The sequence below is a fragment of the Dermochelys coriacea genome, chromosome 2 (genome assembly GCF_009764565.3).
Source record: "Dermochelys coriacea isolate rDerCor1 chromosome 2, rDerCor1.pri.v4, whole genome shotgun sequence".
Lineage (NCBI taxonomy): Eukaryota > Metazoa > Chordata > Testudines > Dermochelyidae > Dermochelys > Dermochelys coriacea.
The window spans coordinates 263,308,986-263,324,941 of record NC_050069.1 but is presented as its reverse complement, the minus strand read 5'-3'; the positions used below and the strand labels follow the sequence as shown (position 1 = coordinate 263,324,941).

Sequence of the window (15,956 nt, the reverse complement as noted above, 5' to 3'; positions counted from 1 at the left end):
CCTTGCAATTGACATTCCTAAATTGTAGGTTGCTGACGAGCAGACCTTATGTCCAAAAAGGTCCAACTGTTTCCAGTCCCTGTCATGTGGGGTGGTTCAGGAGTGTTGTCGTCTGTCCCTTTCTTTCATGGCCTCTACCACCAGAGAGTTTGGTGTGGGATGTGAACAAAATTTCCATGCCGGGGTCTGCCAGATGGTCTTGGTCATGTCCACGAGAACCTCATATGTTGGTAGGGCAATCTTGTAAGAAGTTGAAATCTGGAGGATGTCCAAAAGCTTCTGTTGGGACTCTGCAACTTCTCCCAACATAATCTCTAATGAATCAGTGATCCTCAAACAATTCTGGAACTGTTTAAAGTCGTTCCCCGTCATGGGTGGTGAGGGCATAATAGCTTCATCCGGAGAAGGAGGAGAAAAAAATTGGTAGCTGGAGTTAGTTCTTGATCCAAAGTCCACCCAGTTCCTCAACTGCCTCTTCTGGAGGTTCAAACGGTCCAGGTACAGAGGGTGATGGGGAATACCTTACTCTCTCTCTCTTTCTCTGTGAACTGGGAGGCTTAGCACAGAGTTAGTGGTATGCTGCCCATGGGCCGCAGTAAGGCCACTGTGATGGGAACGGCATTGGTGGTGGCATCCATGGGTGTCTGCATCATCCTGGAATTTCAGGTCTGGGGTGGTATTCGTGGTGCTCAGGCGGACCTGGTCTAGTAGTTGTGTGGATAGACAAGGAGTGATGTGAGGAGTAGATTTCCCCTTCATCATTATCATCCTCGTTGCTGGATAAAGGAAAGCCCGTAGGAAACCAGGATTGATGATCAGCAAATGAGGCAACATTTAAAACCTGGGGAGCTGACCATGCCCCTTAGAATACGGTTTCTCCCATGAGGGAGGGTAACTTTTCTATACTATGGGGTGTCTAATAACTGAAACTTAAATTCTTAAAGTTAAGAGGTTTTTTTTTTTTTTTTTTAAATAAACGGGGAAGAGGTAGGGTAGTAAACTAAACTACTAATTAACAAACTAGCATTCTAAAGTTAAACTAGGATAAAGATAAAGTGCAGAGGCGCTGCCAAATGCTCTGTCTCAACCAAGGGCGGTAGAGATGGAACTGAGGCGGGGTTGGTCGCACAGCACTATGTAACTGTCAGGGGTGGCGCTAGACGGGGACAGCGCATGTATGACTCAGCTAGATACTGCTGCTAAAAATCTCTGATTACAGGCGCAGATTCACCTAAAGTGGAGCACCCACAGGGACATTCCTAGAAGAACAAGCCTTTGTTAAAGAATAACCGTACTACACGTAAGGTGCAAGTGCCAACAGTCTACATTCTCCAACAAGTCTTCCAGCAAAGCCAGGAAGACCAGAGCTGCTGTTCCTGATGCCCTTAAAGAGCAAATTAAACAAACCAAAACCAAAACCCCCTTTACTAAATCCTGACTAGAACTTTCTACATCATGGGAAACACGAAAAGGGCCACTGACCTGTCTCCTCCATGTGCGTGTTTGCCTCAGCCACCTATTATGTCTTGTCCTTTAGATTATAAGCATTTTGGGGTAGGGACTTTCATTTTATATTTTTTACACAGCACTTAGCATAACGGGGGCCCAACATGGCTGGCCCCTGGGTACTATCAATGTTAAATGAGTTCAATTAAAAAAAACCAAACACATTTGCAGATCACCTTTAAGGGCTTTAAATATGACAGATTGCAAAATAGTAAGGAATTATATTTATATTACACACACACACACACACACACACACACACACACACACCCTCCCCCCACCCCAGTACCAGTGTTTTAGCTTTATAAAACACTGGTACACATTCTAGCTGGTTATACTCATGCAATTCCATTGACTTCAGGTTGAATGGGTGTAATTAAAGGCAGAAATTGGTACCTTTAATTAACAGTTTATAAAATTTTAATATGAGATTTAACCTCCTATAAATAAAAACTATCCTAAAATGCAGGTGGATAAGTGTGTTTCACAACCATATTAGTGCAAAAAGTTGTTGGTATTGGCGTATGACTGGAGGAGAATTTGAAGCTTTATCTTCTTGTGATTAAATCCTAGGCAGCATTCATGTTGGAAATTACACCAGATGGGTTCCAGCACACTGCAGCTCAAGGTCATCTAAAAGCTGCGTTCTGCTCCAAACGGTAAGCATGATCATGATGAACCACGTAAGGCCATCAACAGAAATTTAATACACTGTCAGACGGTGGATAATCCTCAGCTAGAGCATTTTAAAATGCTGCTTACCACCCAGGACAAGGACACAAATAGCCCTCATGTAAAGGTGATACTGGAGGAACTAAAGACCTCTTCACGTGCAAATCTATTTAAAAAAGAAAAACTACATTTACGTTGCTGCTCTTTAAACTGTTTATAGCACAAGAGCTAGTTATTCATGTGATGGATTCCATTATGCCCAAAGTTATTATTTTCCGCCCTTAGGCATATTAAAAAGGAAATTGCTTACCTGTAATTATATATTCCTGAAGATAGTATGCTCTACAGAGCTACATTGCTAGAGCAGTCTGGATGCCATGCAGTTGATAATCTAATAAAAACAGCCAGAAATATGAAGATATAACCCACTGAACCAAATTTAGCTTTCTTTAAAATGGGGTTCTACTATATTTGAAACATAGGTACTTACAAAGTACTTTGTAATAGTGTTCTAGGATTTTATATTTCAATTTTATGGAACGATGCCCTAAACTAACAATACATCCCTGGATGACAATTACATTATTTTTTTTAGCTGTAAAACTTACTCTGTCTACTGTTTATCTCCAGGTACAATTCTAATTTTATAGACAGCGGTTAAAGAGAAATAAATATGCAGGGCTGGATTCTGGTCTTATAGCAGTGTACTTTTCAGAGTGGGAACAAAACGTAAATTTTTAACAGTGAGAGTAATTAATCGGTGGAACAATTTACCTAGGGTCATGATGGATCTTCAATCACTAAATTTTCAAATCAAGATTGGATGTTTTTGTAAAACATCTACTCTAGGAATTATTTTGGGGAAGTTCTATCGCCTGTGTTATATAGGAGGTGAGATTAGATGATCACAGTGGTCCCGCCTGGCCATGGGATCTATGGATTCCACTGACTTTTGCTTGCAGTTTATACCAAGACAGAGATCATGTTTTGGCCCACATGTAGAAAATACAGGTCTGCCAGCTTGTGCCAGAGACTAGGTCTAACACCACAGATGCATGCTATTATTTGCCTCCCTGAAGGAAATCCATTTTTACTATGTACAGTGGCAATTAGCCTTTCCATTAAGACAAAGCTGATATTTCCAATGAAATCTAGTTTTTCTGGAACAGAAGTACTAAAAGACTAATGGCTTAGCAAACTAAGACATTATATCTGCTGACTACAGCTAATCCCACGTTTCGAGTATTACACAAATGATGTGGCAATGTGTATTTGGGAAAGAATATTTAACTCAGCATTTAAAGTGAGACAATTTCAGCGAAGATCTGTTAAGTGTATTCTTTCACAAAGAATATGCACATTTTACATATCTTGATTTGGTAACTGACTACTTCCTCACTTCAAATCTTTTCAAAATATTTGTTCCTCACGCAGCTATTATGTAAATTCACTACACAGATGTAAGAATCCTTTCCTATATAGGTCAGGAAGAGAAAAGACAACTTGTAGTCTTTTAGAGAGAAAAAACCACACAGATGGATATAGAACTTGAAGTATACGTTTAATTTCTTTAAGTTCCCCTCTTAAGTACTAGAGGAATTTTTTCAAATGTAAAGAAATCAGTGTTTGCATATATGTACAAAAATTCCATTGACATTTTTAACCACCACCTTCTTCTGAATAACAAATTTGATGTAAGTAAACAGATTATAAAAACGCTCAATAGTGCATTTTCTATTAGGACAATTCGACCTAATACCGTATTTAAAATAAAAATCCTAAAATACAGAGTGAATCCCTTTATAAAGCTGACAATTGCTGATGTGAACCATAAAAATATAACATTCTAGCAGTATGCTTTGGACTGGTATAATTACTAGTTGACAGTATTTCTATTGCACCCCGTTTTTCTAGCTTTAAAAGTCAACTCTAGGGTGAAATGTGACAAAAGTTATAGCCTGGGAACACTTTGTTTTTACTCCATGTGATATGGCAGTGTTTAAGATTTTGGATGCCTTATTTCATGTTTAACACTCAAAATAAAGTGAAAATTTAATATGAATTAATCCCTTGCAAATAAGGTGACATATTCACTTACTTTTGCATTTAAAATGATGGATCTGCATGAAATAACCTTCTTTTGAGTTAGCAATGACATATTCATTCATGATTCTGATTAGCAGGTTGCAACTTTATTAGAAACATTTATGTAAGCCTGCATGACCTGCTAGAACACAACTATTTTTAGCTTCAGTTGAATGTACATTTCAAGTACTTACAAAATATGGATTTAAAAGATTGTGGGTGTGCTTTTTCTTTTAAAGCTACCATAAGTGTTAGAAGGGTTTAATCCTAACTTTTGGGATTAAGAACCTGATTTGAACCTATGTTTGAAAACTGGATATTCATCTCTCAATTAGTTCAGTTCTAAGTATCCTAGGACCTTGCAAACTAAATGCCCCCTCTTATCTATGCACAGAGCGTAAGTGGAGTATGACATTAAATATTCAAGCTTCTTTTTGAATTTCCTTTGCATGTTTCAGCTGAGCGCCTAAAGACTAATTTTTAGTAATTTAATACTATCAAAAATTTTTGTATTAACTAAGAAAAAAAGACAACTTTTTACACTTCAAAGCTCCTGATGAGATACAAAAAAATAATTGTCACTATTGCAAAACATTTGAGAAAAGTAAACAATCTCAAAATATTACAGAAAGTTAATAAAGCAAGCTATTATAGTACACTGCAGTACTCATTAGCATTGCTAAAGCTATATTAGTCAGCTTTGCCATTATAAACCCAGAGTTTATTACTGCCATTTAAATAAAAAAAATCATTTCTTAGTATACAAATTCTTAAACAATGAAAAATGTATTTATTTACAAGTAATTTTGAATCAGTTGAACCAGAGTTTTGCAAAAAAATTATTCAACACAACTTTTGCAAACCATTTGTCCATAATGTGGATTCACTTTTGGTATTAAACTTCCAAAGTACTGTGGATACTTTTTTATTAAGCATATCACTTTTATAGCAATGCCATATTACAGATTAATAAATAGTCCAAGAACCACACAATGACATCTCCCTAATACAGAAGAGATACATCCTAACTTAGAAGACAATGTTTTACCTACAAACATTTTGGAATGGGCCATTATGATTTAATCTGTCAAAACTAATTTTCCATGTCTATTTTCATGGACTCGTAATGTGACTCAAAGATTTATAATGTTCAACTTCAAAGACAAACTGATGTACTCCACGCACAGCAGCATGAATTGAAATAGGACTGCCTAGAAGCAATTTTTTTCCTGGGGTCTTAAACATTGGGCTAATTATCACAAAGAAAATCACTTAAAAACTTTTAAGTTCTTAGACAACAAGTCGGATATTAAGAATGAACCCTGATTCATCACCCTTTTCTTTGCACATTGTGCCTAATTATTACAAGCGGCATGGTATACAATATCTCACCCTTTTCCTCATACCTCTGCAATATCAAGGTACAAAGGGGTTGAGTGCTAAGACAGTGTGGCAGTCTGTTTTCATCACCTTGCTACTGTTAATCAAATCTATGTTTATAAGAAGTATGTACAAGACACCACTGAACTGACAGCCAGCTTTTAAAAATTAGCATTTTAATAAAATATACAGATGGCAGCCTTTACAAATATTTTTCTTCAAAGTTTTATAGTTATCAGCATTTATTTCAAAATAATAGGCTGAGAGCCCTCTGGTATTTATAGGGATATTTTGAGACAGTACAGATTGCTGCATTCAGAAAAGGAATACCAGCAAATGCACATAAATGTAATTTCATGGCTTGGAAAATGTGATTCAATCACATAAAGTTAGTCTTCATAGTTTGTTACAGTAGCATTTGGCATAAGGGAAAAAACCCAAAACCTTAGTGAGTTGTGCTCAAAATGTCCATTCGTCAATGCAGCCAGTCAAATGAATCCACTGCTAATAAGCAAGTTTCACCTCACTCAGTAAACATCCTTCACTTGTGACACTGACAGAACAAAGGTATTACAACATTTACATAGAATTACTAAATACAGTCTACATTGCTCAGGAGACATTTTCAGCTAGATCTGCTGCTTTCACTGGGGCTTCGGTTGTTAGAGTAACTGCGATCACTTTCACTGTCAGAGCCATAAGACCTACAATTAAAGAAAAGAAAAGATTAAAACTCCTTACAAATCAGATTTCAATGTTTTTGTTTCAAGTTCAAAACTGTGGCAATCCAAATCTTAGAAGATGAGTGTAGGTGAGAAGAAAAAAAAATCTGTGGAAACTTCTACAGGAACACAATGTATATCCATTCTGAAGCACTCGGAGGAGAGGAAGGTGATCAGGAACGGTCAACATGGATTCACCAAGGGCAAGTCATGCCTGACCAACCTGATTGCCTTCTATGATGAGATAACTGGCTCTGTGGATATGGGGAAAGAGGTGGACATGATAGATCTTAATTTTAGCAAAGCTTTTGATACGGTCTCCCAGAGTATTCTTGCCAGCAAGTATGGATTGGATGAATGGACTATAAGGTGGATAGAAACCTGGCTAGATCGTTGGGCTCAATGGGTAGTGATCAACGGCTCGATGTCTAGTTGGCAGCCAGTATCAAGCAAAGTGTCCAATAGGTCGGTACTGTAGTGTTCAACATCTTCATTAATGATCTGGATGATGGGATGGATTGCATCCTCAGCAAGTTTGCTGATGACACTAAACTGGGGGGAGAGGTAGATATGCTGGAGGGTAGGGACAGCGTCCAGAATGACCTAGACAAATTGGAGGATTGGGCCAAAAGAAATCTGATGAGGTTCAACAAGGAAAAGTGCAGAGTCCTGCACTTAGGACAGAAGAATCCCATGCACCGCTACAGGCTGGTGACTGTCTGGCTACATGGCAGTTCTTCAGAAAAGGACCTGGGGATTACAGTGGATGAGAAGCCGGATACAAGTCAAAACAAGTGCCCTTGTGTTCAAGAAGGCTAACGGCATATTGGGCTGCATTTGTACGAGCATTGCCAGTAGATCAAGGGAGGTAATTATTCCGCTCTATTCAGCACTCACGAGGCCACATCTGGAGTACTGCGTCCAGTTTTGGGCCCCTACTACAGAAAGGATGTGGACAAACTAGAGAGAGACCAGCGAAGGGCAACAAAAATTATTAGGGGGCTGGGGCACATGACTTACCAGGAGAGGCTGAGGGAACTAGGGTTATTTAGTCTGCAGAAAACAAGAGCGAGGGGGAGATTTGATAGCAGCCTCCAACTACCTGAAGGGGGGTTCCAAAGAGGATGGAGCTTGGCTGTTCTCAGTGGTGGCAGATGACAGAATGAGGAGTAATGGTCTCAAGTTGCAGTGGGGGAGGTTTAGGTTGGACATTAGGAAAAACTTTTTCACTAGGAGGGTGGTGAAGCACTGGAATGGGTTACCTAGGGAGTGGTGGAATCTCCATCCTTAGAGGTTTTTAAGGTCAGGCTTGACAAAGCCCTGGCTGGGATGATTTAGTTGGGGTTGGTCCTGCTTTGATCAAGGGGTTTGACTAGATACCTCCTGAGGTCTCTTCCAACACTCATATTCTATGATTCCACTGAAAATCTGATCATTTTGATAGAGCTTCATCATTTCTAAGCCTATTTGTTACATCCAAAACGTTGCTAAATTTCCAGAGTGAAATCCTGTTTGCGGTGAGGGCATTTGCCATTAACTTCAGTGTGGCCAGGATATCACGCACCACAACTAAATTTTGGAAGCGGAACTAAAAAATATATTTTGTTTTGCTCGAGTTCAGTGAGCTAGCAGAGGCTGAACAGGTAGAGTCTTTTTGAATGGATCCTTACACTTGTTTTACTGTGTTTTCTCCATGGGCCTAATCCTGCAAAACCCTTACCTCATGTGAGTAGTGTCAAATCAACAGGTGAGTAGGGGTTTGCAAGACTGGGCCCCCTGAAATGATACAACTCGGTTTTGGAAATACCAGCATATCAAAATGAGAATAGGCATTCTGGGCTGTATAAACCAGAAGTGATGAATACTTGGCCAGTGGCCAGGATGCAACTTGCTTGATGTTCTTTTTTGGCCCTTTTGGTTGTGAAGAAAACCTTCCAAATGCAAATAAATGTACCCTGATCCAATGCTGTCTTCCCGATGTTTGCAGGCAGCCTGAAACAATGATTCAGAGGGGTCTACTTCCCACTCTCCATTATCCTCATGAGGATGTCAACATTAATGCATAATGAAACTTAACTTTAACAGTGTGGTAATGCACACCAGTGGGGTGTCAATTCTAATGTTGTGCACTAACTGACTGAGGCAGACCCTGTTGATGCACACTAAAAGTTCTCTAGTGCACAGTAGGAGCTCACATCAGCAGGGTTTACACAGGCCAGTTAGCATGCAACACACTGGTGAATGTTGGAATTCATACCTCACTGACGTGCATTACTGCACTGTGTAAGACAAGCCCTATGTCACCAATGGATGGGATGAGGAAGGGGTGGGAGTAATGTCCACAGGCTAGACACGGAATTGTTACAAGGAGAGAAATACAGAGGAAACAAGAAAATTGGGGAATGAAAAAGAAAGGAGAATGCAGAAGGAAGAGAAACAGTGATAATGCTAAACACTGGCACATTTTCCCACCTAGTGATGCTGGTTGAGAGAACAACTAAAACTTAAGTTACTACCAAAAGATCATATTCCACCCTTGATCTTTGTGCAAACCTCCCAAAGGAATTCCATTGTGGATTGAGGGTGCTATATAGTCCCAAATTTATATCACGGACCACACTGTACAGACAGCAATACCAGCAAAGCACTAGGCTTGTAGATAACGATTCTTTTTTGAACATGTGCTAGGAATGTCACCTTTAACAGCAATTGGACTGTGAAGAATGTAGCCAAAGTCTATAGAAGTGTAACTATAATTACACTTACAGTTACTTTAATTGTAGCTGTAATTACATTTCGATTGTCATTCCTGTTAGCATAGTTATTTTTCATCTCCCATTCACAAGTTTTTTGTATTAACATTGAGGTCTAGCTAAAAAAGAAGATCTACCATCCAGTAAAATCTTGACACTCAGGGTAGTATTCAGTATTTTATACCCATGGCGTTTAAGCACAAGCATGGTTACATTTAAATCCTGCAATTACTATTCCTCATTTAGCCAATGGGAATTAACTGGCAGATTTTAAAAAATATGTATATGCAGGTGTAGAGATGAACATATGCACACGTACACACAATGGATTACATAGAATAGTACAATGATTTATCTCTTCTCTTAAATTCCTCTGTGTTCGTCTTTCCTTTGGAATTCTTGAAGTAGGGATTGTGTGTGTTTGTGTTATCTCTTTATATTTCTGGTTCTTAATTTACCGTAAAACGAATTTGCTAGTAACAGTACATTTTATACTTGAAAAAGACTGCATCTGTTGAAATGTTGTTGCTTATAAACTTCCAATAAAGCACCTAAGGAAATTAATTATATACAGTTAAGTTTATGAAGTTGTGGCACTGAAAAATTACATACCTGGACCGTCTGTCATAACTTCGAGATCTGCGGTAGCTGTCACTCCTCTGACTTCTACTTCGACTACGACTTCTGCTATAGTAACTATCATAAGTATATGACCTACTTTAAGAGGAAAAAAATAATTGAAGACTTTGGAAAGTTCTTTTCTAAAATGATAAAAATTAGAATTTTGGATGTTTCTTGTGAAGACATTTATATAAAAGGAAAGATTTTTGTTGCTATATTCCTATTGCTACTTGAGGGATTTGGCAAATAAGGCAAAATAATTGTAAATGTAATAAAATGTTTATCAGGAAGAGTATAAAGTTTCTTCAAAAAGCAATGGCTTACCCAAATAAGTGGTTTACTTTTAAAAAATAATTCAATATATTTTAAAATAAAATAAAGAATTTTACAAATCTGTCTACAAATTTTGCACGAAGTATCAAGAATATCAAGCCTTGACTTCCCTCCTTGACCATACTCTTGTAAAATAAAAAGCAGAAAAATTTGGGGGGATTTAAAACGGAGGACAAAAGAGTAGAAAACAGCAGTAAGGGCACCAATCAATTCAATTCTTTTCAGGGCCTAATACCGTGCCCATGCCTGTGATATCTGGATACTCTGATTGCTCTTTTCCTCTTTTAAAGCAATCTGATTTAATTTCAGGAAATTAAGTTTGCTATATTATGGCTTACTATAAAGATGTACTTTGAACAATATCACTGTCTTAATACATTTGCTCATTATAAAAATTACTTTATTCCCAGTGGTTGTGTAGTATCATAATTCATACCTGGATCGACTGTGATGATCATATGAACTGCTTCTGGATCGACTTCTACTATAGGTTCGACTGTGACACAATCAAAGAAAACATTTTAATCATTAAATTCGGACCAAGGACTGAATTAGAAAAAAAATTTTAAGTGACTTGCTTGGATATTCCTTGTCTACACTGCATGACATTTAAACATATTCTTCAAAAATAAGCAGTTACAGTCTGTTTCTAGTCTTAAAAAGCATACATATTTCAGAGTAGATTGCTTCTAGGATGCACTTGCATAAGTACAACTCAACATCAAAAAAAGTAATTTAACTTACTAGGATATGTCTGATTTGTAGTTTGTGATAAACACATACTCAGGGCGTTCTTATCTCTATCACAGAAACTTACCTATGATTAAGGTTAAGATTTTGTCACAGGAATTTTTCAGTCATGGAAAGGTCATGGGCAATAAACAAAAATTCACAGAAGCCTGTGACCTGTCAGTGGGTGGCGAACTGACAGCCCAAGCCCTGCTGCAGGGGGTGGGGCTGAGAGCCGCTTCAGCCCCGAGATTCCAAGAGGGGGACAAAGAGCTGAAAGCCATACTACTCCAGACCAGGGGTGTGGAAAACGAGAAGAGGGGCCTGAGAAATGTTCCAGCCCTTCTGTTGCGGCAGGGCTGAAGCCAAAGATGTCACTGACATCCATTAAAGTCACAGAATCCATGACTTCTGTGACCTTCCTGACAAAATCGTATCCTTACCTATGACTCTTGTAAGTGTGGTAAGATCTACTTCGACTTCTTGACCAATCTCTACTGTACCATCCTCTGCTTCGGCTTCTTGTATAGCTTCTTGATCTATAATTGATAAACAACTGTGAAAAGCATATACTGAATTATTATTAAAATGAATAGTGATGGAAACAGAATTAACACTTCAAAATAAACTAGAAAAATAAAATGCTTTACTGAAAATTAGTTAGTGAAGACATATATTGCTAGTTTTTAGTTAGCACATTACTGTTGGAAAATGAGAGATCCTGTCAACACAGAACTTGTACTTTTATCTCAAATTTGTTTGCTTACTGTTTAAGTAAAACTGTAGATTACTAAAACAGAGATTACATAACAAATTGCTAACCTATATGAGTAAGTGGAACTTCGTGATCGACTTCTTGAGTGACTGTAGGATAGAGATCTTGTTCGATGTCTGGATTTAGATTCAGATTTACTTCGGGACCTACTTAGACTCCTGGATTGGCTGTTGTCATCTCTACTTGGAGGAGACTGTTCATCACTTGAACTCTCTTGGTTCCTTGGTCTCCGATTTAACCGTGCTGTCTTTCTAACTTCATCAAACAGAGATCCTGGCCTGACTTTATTTTTACTTTTTATTTCTATTCTTAAACCTTGTGGCTTAGAGTCAGGTGCTGAAGTACTGTTTGTAACTTCTGCAGCACTACTAGCAGTAGCAGATTGTAGATTACCTACACCCTGTAATGGTTTCCATTTATTATCTATCATACTGCTTTGTATATTTTCAGTTATTTCAGTTTTCAAAGTGTTTTCCACAGTAGCAACCATGGTGACGGAGCTACTGTCTTGAATTCCTATTTTTTTGACTTCTTTAACATTGATCAATTGTTTAATACGGTTTCCTTGTTTGGCTGTATCTGGTCCAGGGTTCTCATTCTGTAAATCTTTGTTTGCATTAATATTTAAATTCTGAGATTTAGCACTCAGGATGACAGGAGACAAAATGTCCACAACCACCTTCCCAGGAGAGTTACGATCTGGAGTACAAATCTCCATGTTATCATCTGTCTGCATAACATCCTCTGATCCATTTTGTTTACTTTCTTCACTATGTTTAACACCTTTCTTTGAAGTAGCCACATTTATTTCTGGATTTAATGTACTGTCTGAATAGTTGTGATCACTGTTGTCTTTATTAAGGTGACTATGATCTGGTGATGTATCGCACGTAGTGTTTTTATTCGAGAGGTTCTCATCTTCACAAGACTTTTCACCATTTCCAGTTTTATCTTTGCACATTTTGTTGTGTTCATAAGCTTGTTGGTTTTTATCTTTACTGTCCCTGGTAAGTTGCTTTTGTTTTTTATCATCTCTGGTAACAGGCTTTTCATTCATGTCCTCATCTTCTTCCTCCCCAAACTCCAGTGGAGGCTGCCAGTGAAAAAGCTCTTTTTGTTTCTGAACCTTATGCTTCTTCTCTTTTTTATCCTTTGATTTCTCTTTGGCTTTTTTGGAATGTGACTTTTTGAGATTTTTTTTGGACCCATGTTTGTGTTTTTTTGACTTTCCTTTAATATTTGCCAAACTGGAGTGGGAATTCTCAGATGCAGAAGAGGAGGACTGTTGCTTGCTTGTTTTCCAAGTATGGTCAGAAGAATCCAGAAAACCTTCTGAAGAATTTGATTTAGTTTTCACCCTGCTTTTGGTAAGACTGAGCTCTGTATCAGATCCTGATGTGGCCTCACCTTCCTCTTTACTGGATGAGGGCCTAGAATCTTCTCTACTATTTCTAGTCTCGCCTCTTTCTGAATTTGATTCCGAGTCCCATTTACTGCCTGAATAAGTCTTTCTTTTTGTCTGTGCACCACTTCTATGCTGTTCAGAAGTTTTCTCCCTCAAAGATTTCTTTTTTGAATGGTCACTGTCCCATTCAGACTTGGATTTCTCCTCACTTCTGTCAGCAGTCAAATTGTTTTTATTCTCTTTCTGGTTGTCTCCTTCTGGTTGAGAATGTCCTCCTTTTTCCTGGACTGGCTGTATTTTAACAGAATGCTCACTATCTGTAGAAAAGTCTAAAGATGATCTTCTCTCACTCTCTTTTCGTCCTTGAGAAGACTCATCATAGGCTTTTCTCTTCCTGACAACTGTGCTACTTTCAGAGCTACTCTCTTGCCTTTTCTTCAATGATTGGAAATTTTGCTCACTGGATTCAGATTTCCTTTTGCTTCCATGTCTATCGTCATCACTAAGAGAGTAATAAGATGATGACCCGCTATAACCTGACTGGTCACTGCGGTATCTATTTGGTGATTGAGATCTGCCAGTTGACCGAGATCTTGATCTTGAACTAGATGGACTCCTTGATCTTGAATAAGATCTAGAGTAGGATCTGCTTCGAGAAGACCTGCTCCTTGATCTTAGCCAACTATCCGAACTTCTCTCACTATGAGACCTTGAATAATCACTTCGATCACTATCTGAACTCTTTTGTCGCTTATGGGAGGAGGAGGAAGGATTAATTTCTTTAATATTTGTTAAATTGTAGCTACTTTGGGTAGGCATTAAATGGGTTGTTTTAGCTTTCATTTCCTGAATTCGCTCATAGGATGGTTTCCAGGGCTTTTGTCCAGGTTTCCACCTAGAAGGTGGAGGACTGTCACTTAAGGGTATAACTGGAATATTTTCAGCTACAACAGGCTGTACTACAACTTTATCACTCTGTGGTATTACTGCTCTTACAGGTTCAGTTTTGTTTGGCTTATTTTCATTCAATTCTGCCCTAGTATTTCGTGGTGAATTTGAAACTGTCCTGTGGTGCCTGGAGTTAGTGCTAGATCTTGATCTGCTTCGAGATTGAGACAATTTAGATGCTGTTCTTGATCTAGAACTTCTTCTGGAATAAGACCGTGATCTAGATCTAGATCTGGGTCTACACCTGGACCTGTAATATGATCGAGAGTCTCTGCTTGATAGAGTTGATGAACTCTGGTCATCTTTGTCAGATTTAGACCAGTCTCTTCTGGATGAGCGTCTAGAAGATAATGAGGAAGAAGGAGACTTCCTCTCATGATCCCGAGATGACTTTGTCCTCCTGATAGAAGAACGAGAGGATTCTACCTCTGAGGAGGGTGAAGGTCTCTTTTTTTTAGTTTGTTTATGTTTCTTGAAATGCTTTTGCTTTTTGGCTTTTTTTCTGTGTTTTGTCTTCTTTTTCTCTTTTCGGTGCTTTTTGTGGTGGCTGGTATACCTCAGGGTACTGAGATCAGAATAGCCATTATGTGACCAAGACCTTGATCGCTGGGACAAACTTCTTTCATCCCATCTGCTTGAGCATGGGTCACTCAACCTTAAAAAAAAAAAGTACACGATGTTAAAGGAAATTCCCTAAAAATTAGTTTGCTTATTTTCTACATCCAATATAGAATATCAGTACAATTGGGTCTTCAGACTGCTGAATGAAACTAGGTACAGGAAAATGTTATATTTGGTAATAAATAAGGGTTTCTGTCACAAGGATACATATACATCTTTAAAAAAGCCTATTATACTATAAAAAATTCCCTTTCAGATGTGAAATGGCTTTATTAATTATGAAGTTATTAGATAGCTGTTCTCTCCCAGATGAGAAGTAGCTATCAAATATCAGTTAAAATCATTAGTTTTACAGCATACAGATAAGCTAAATGATATGAATGGCTTATATATTGCACAATCTCACCATCCAAAAAATATATGGTAGCTTATCAGTACAGTAACTGTTGTTCTTTGAAATGTATTGTGTCTATATACACTGCAGGTGTTTGTGCACCAAGTGCACTCGAGTCAGACTTTTGGGAGGAGTATCACCAGATGGAGCACGTGCTCTGCTCTCCTTGTGCTCTAGAGTGCAGGCATGAAACAGGTATGGCTACTGTCTCCCTCTTTGTACAACAATGCGAAAGAGCAGAATGTCCAAAGTAGCAGAGAAAGTGGGAGCGTCCTAGAATGCATATGTGCAAAACACATCTCAAAGAACTGTTTTTTCTCTTGTGTGATTGTACATAATACATTCCACTATAGGTGATGCATAAGCAGTTACCTTACAGGTGGAGGGACTTCAGATCATCTGAACAGAGATTGCAACATTGACTTGCCAAAGTTGGCATTGTCATGAGATGCTTGAGAGATGGTGTAATGAGCACAAAAAATACAGACAACCACATTGCTGCCTTGTAGACATCAGCAAATGCAACACTGCTCAGAAATGTTGATGAAGTAGACATGGAGTGAGAAGTTATTCCTGGTGGAGGAAAGACTTCCTACCAAACAATCTTACAATATATGAACAGGCAGAAGGAATTCATAGCAATTGGGAAGTTTTGTTTATGACGAATATGTTACTATTATTCAATAGCCATCAGATACATAAACACAGAAAACTGAGTAAGACTATATTCTGATGGTATAACAAGATTCACACCACAGTTACCAAGTGATCAGAATTTTTTCATAGAGCTACTTCTGTTGAAACATTTATAACTGTATAAGGACTGTTTACAATATTTGATATATTTCTTTTTGACTGTGCTTCCAAGAGAGACTGTGGCATAGTAACAATATGGAAAGGTTATGGAATAAGTCTTTTCTATTTTTATTATTCTGAACTTGAAGAGAGTATCTTCTCATTTTACAAGACAAACAACATATATAACAGTTTAAAATTTGTAGTAAAGATCTTA

The 15,956-nt window shown here is 38.1% G+C and overlaps 1 protein-coding gene across 11 annotated transcripts in view; it reads right to left on the bottom strand.

Moving 5' to 3' along the window:
* Positions 1-3,720: 3,720 nt before the first annotated feature.
* The window catches only part of NKTR (natural killer cell triggering receptor), an 82,357-nt gene continuing 70,121 nt past the window's right edge, over positions 3,721-15,956 (bottom strand). For 9 of the 11 annotated variants that reach the window (XM_038389694.2, XM_038389699.2, XM_038389700.2 and 6 more), the window contains 5 exons: positions 11,624-14,584; positions 11,245-11,340; positions 10,509-10,568; positions 9,731-9,835; positions 3,721-6,347 (listed from right to left, as the gene is read on the bottom strand). In XM_038389694.2, coding sequence (XP_038245622.1) covers positions 6,269-6,347; positions 9,731-9,835; positions 10,509-10,568; positions 11,245-11,340; positions 11,624-14,584 — 3,301 coding nt within the window. In that variant the 3' untranslated portion in view covers positions 3,721-6,268. The remainder of the gene's footprint in view (positions 6,348-9,730; positions 9,836-10,508; positions 10,569-11,244; positions 11,341-11,623; positions 14,585-15,956) is intronic. The other 2 variants (XM_038389696.2, XM_038389698.2) reach the window with 1 other exon arrangement.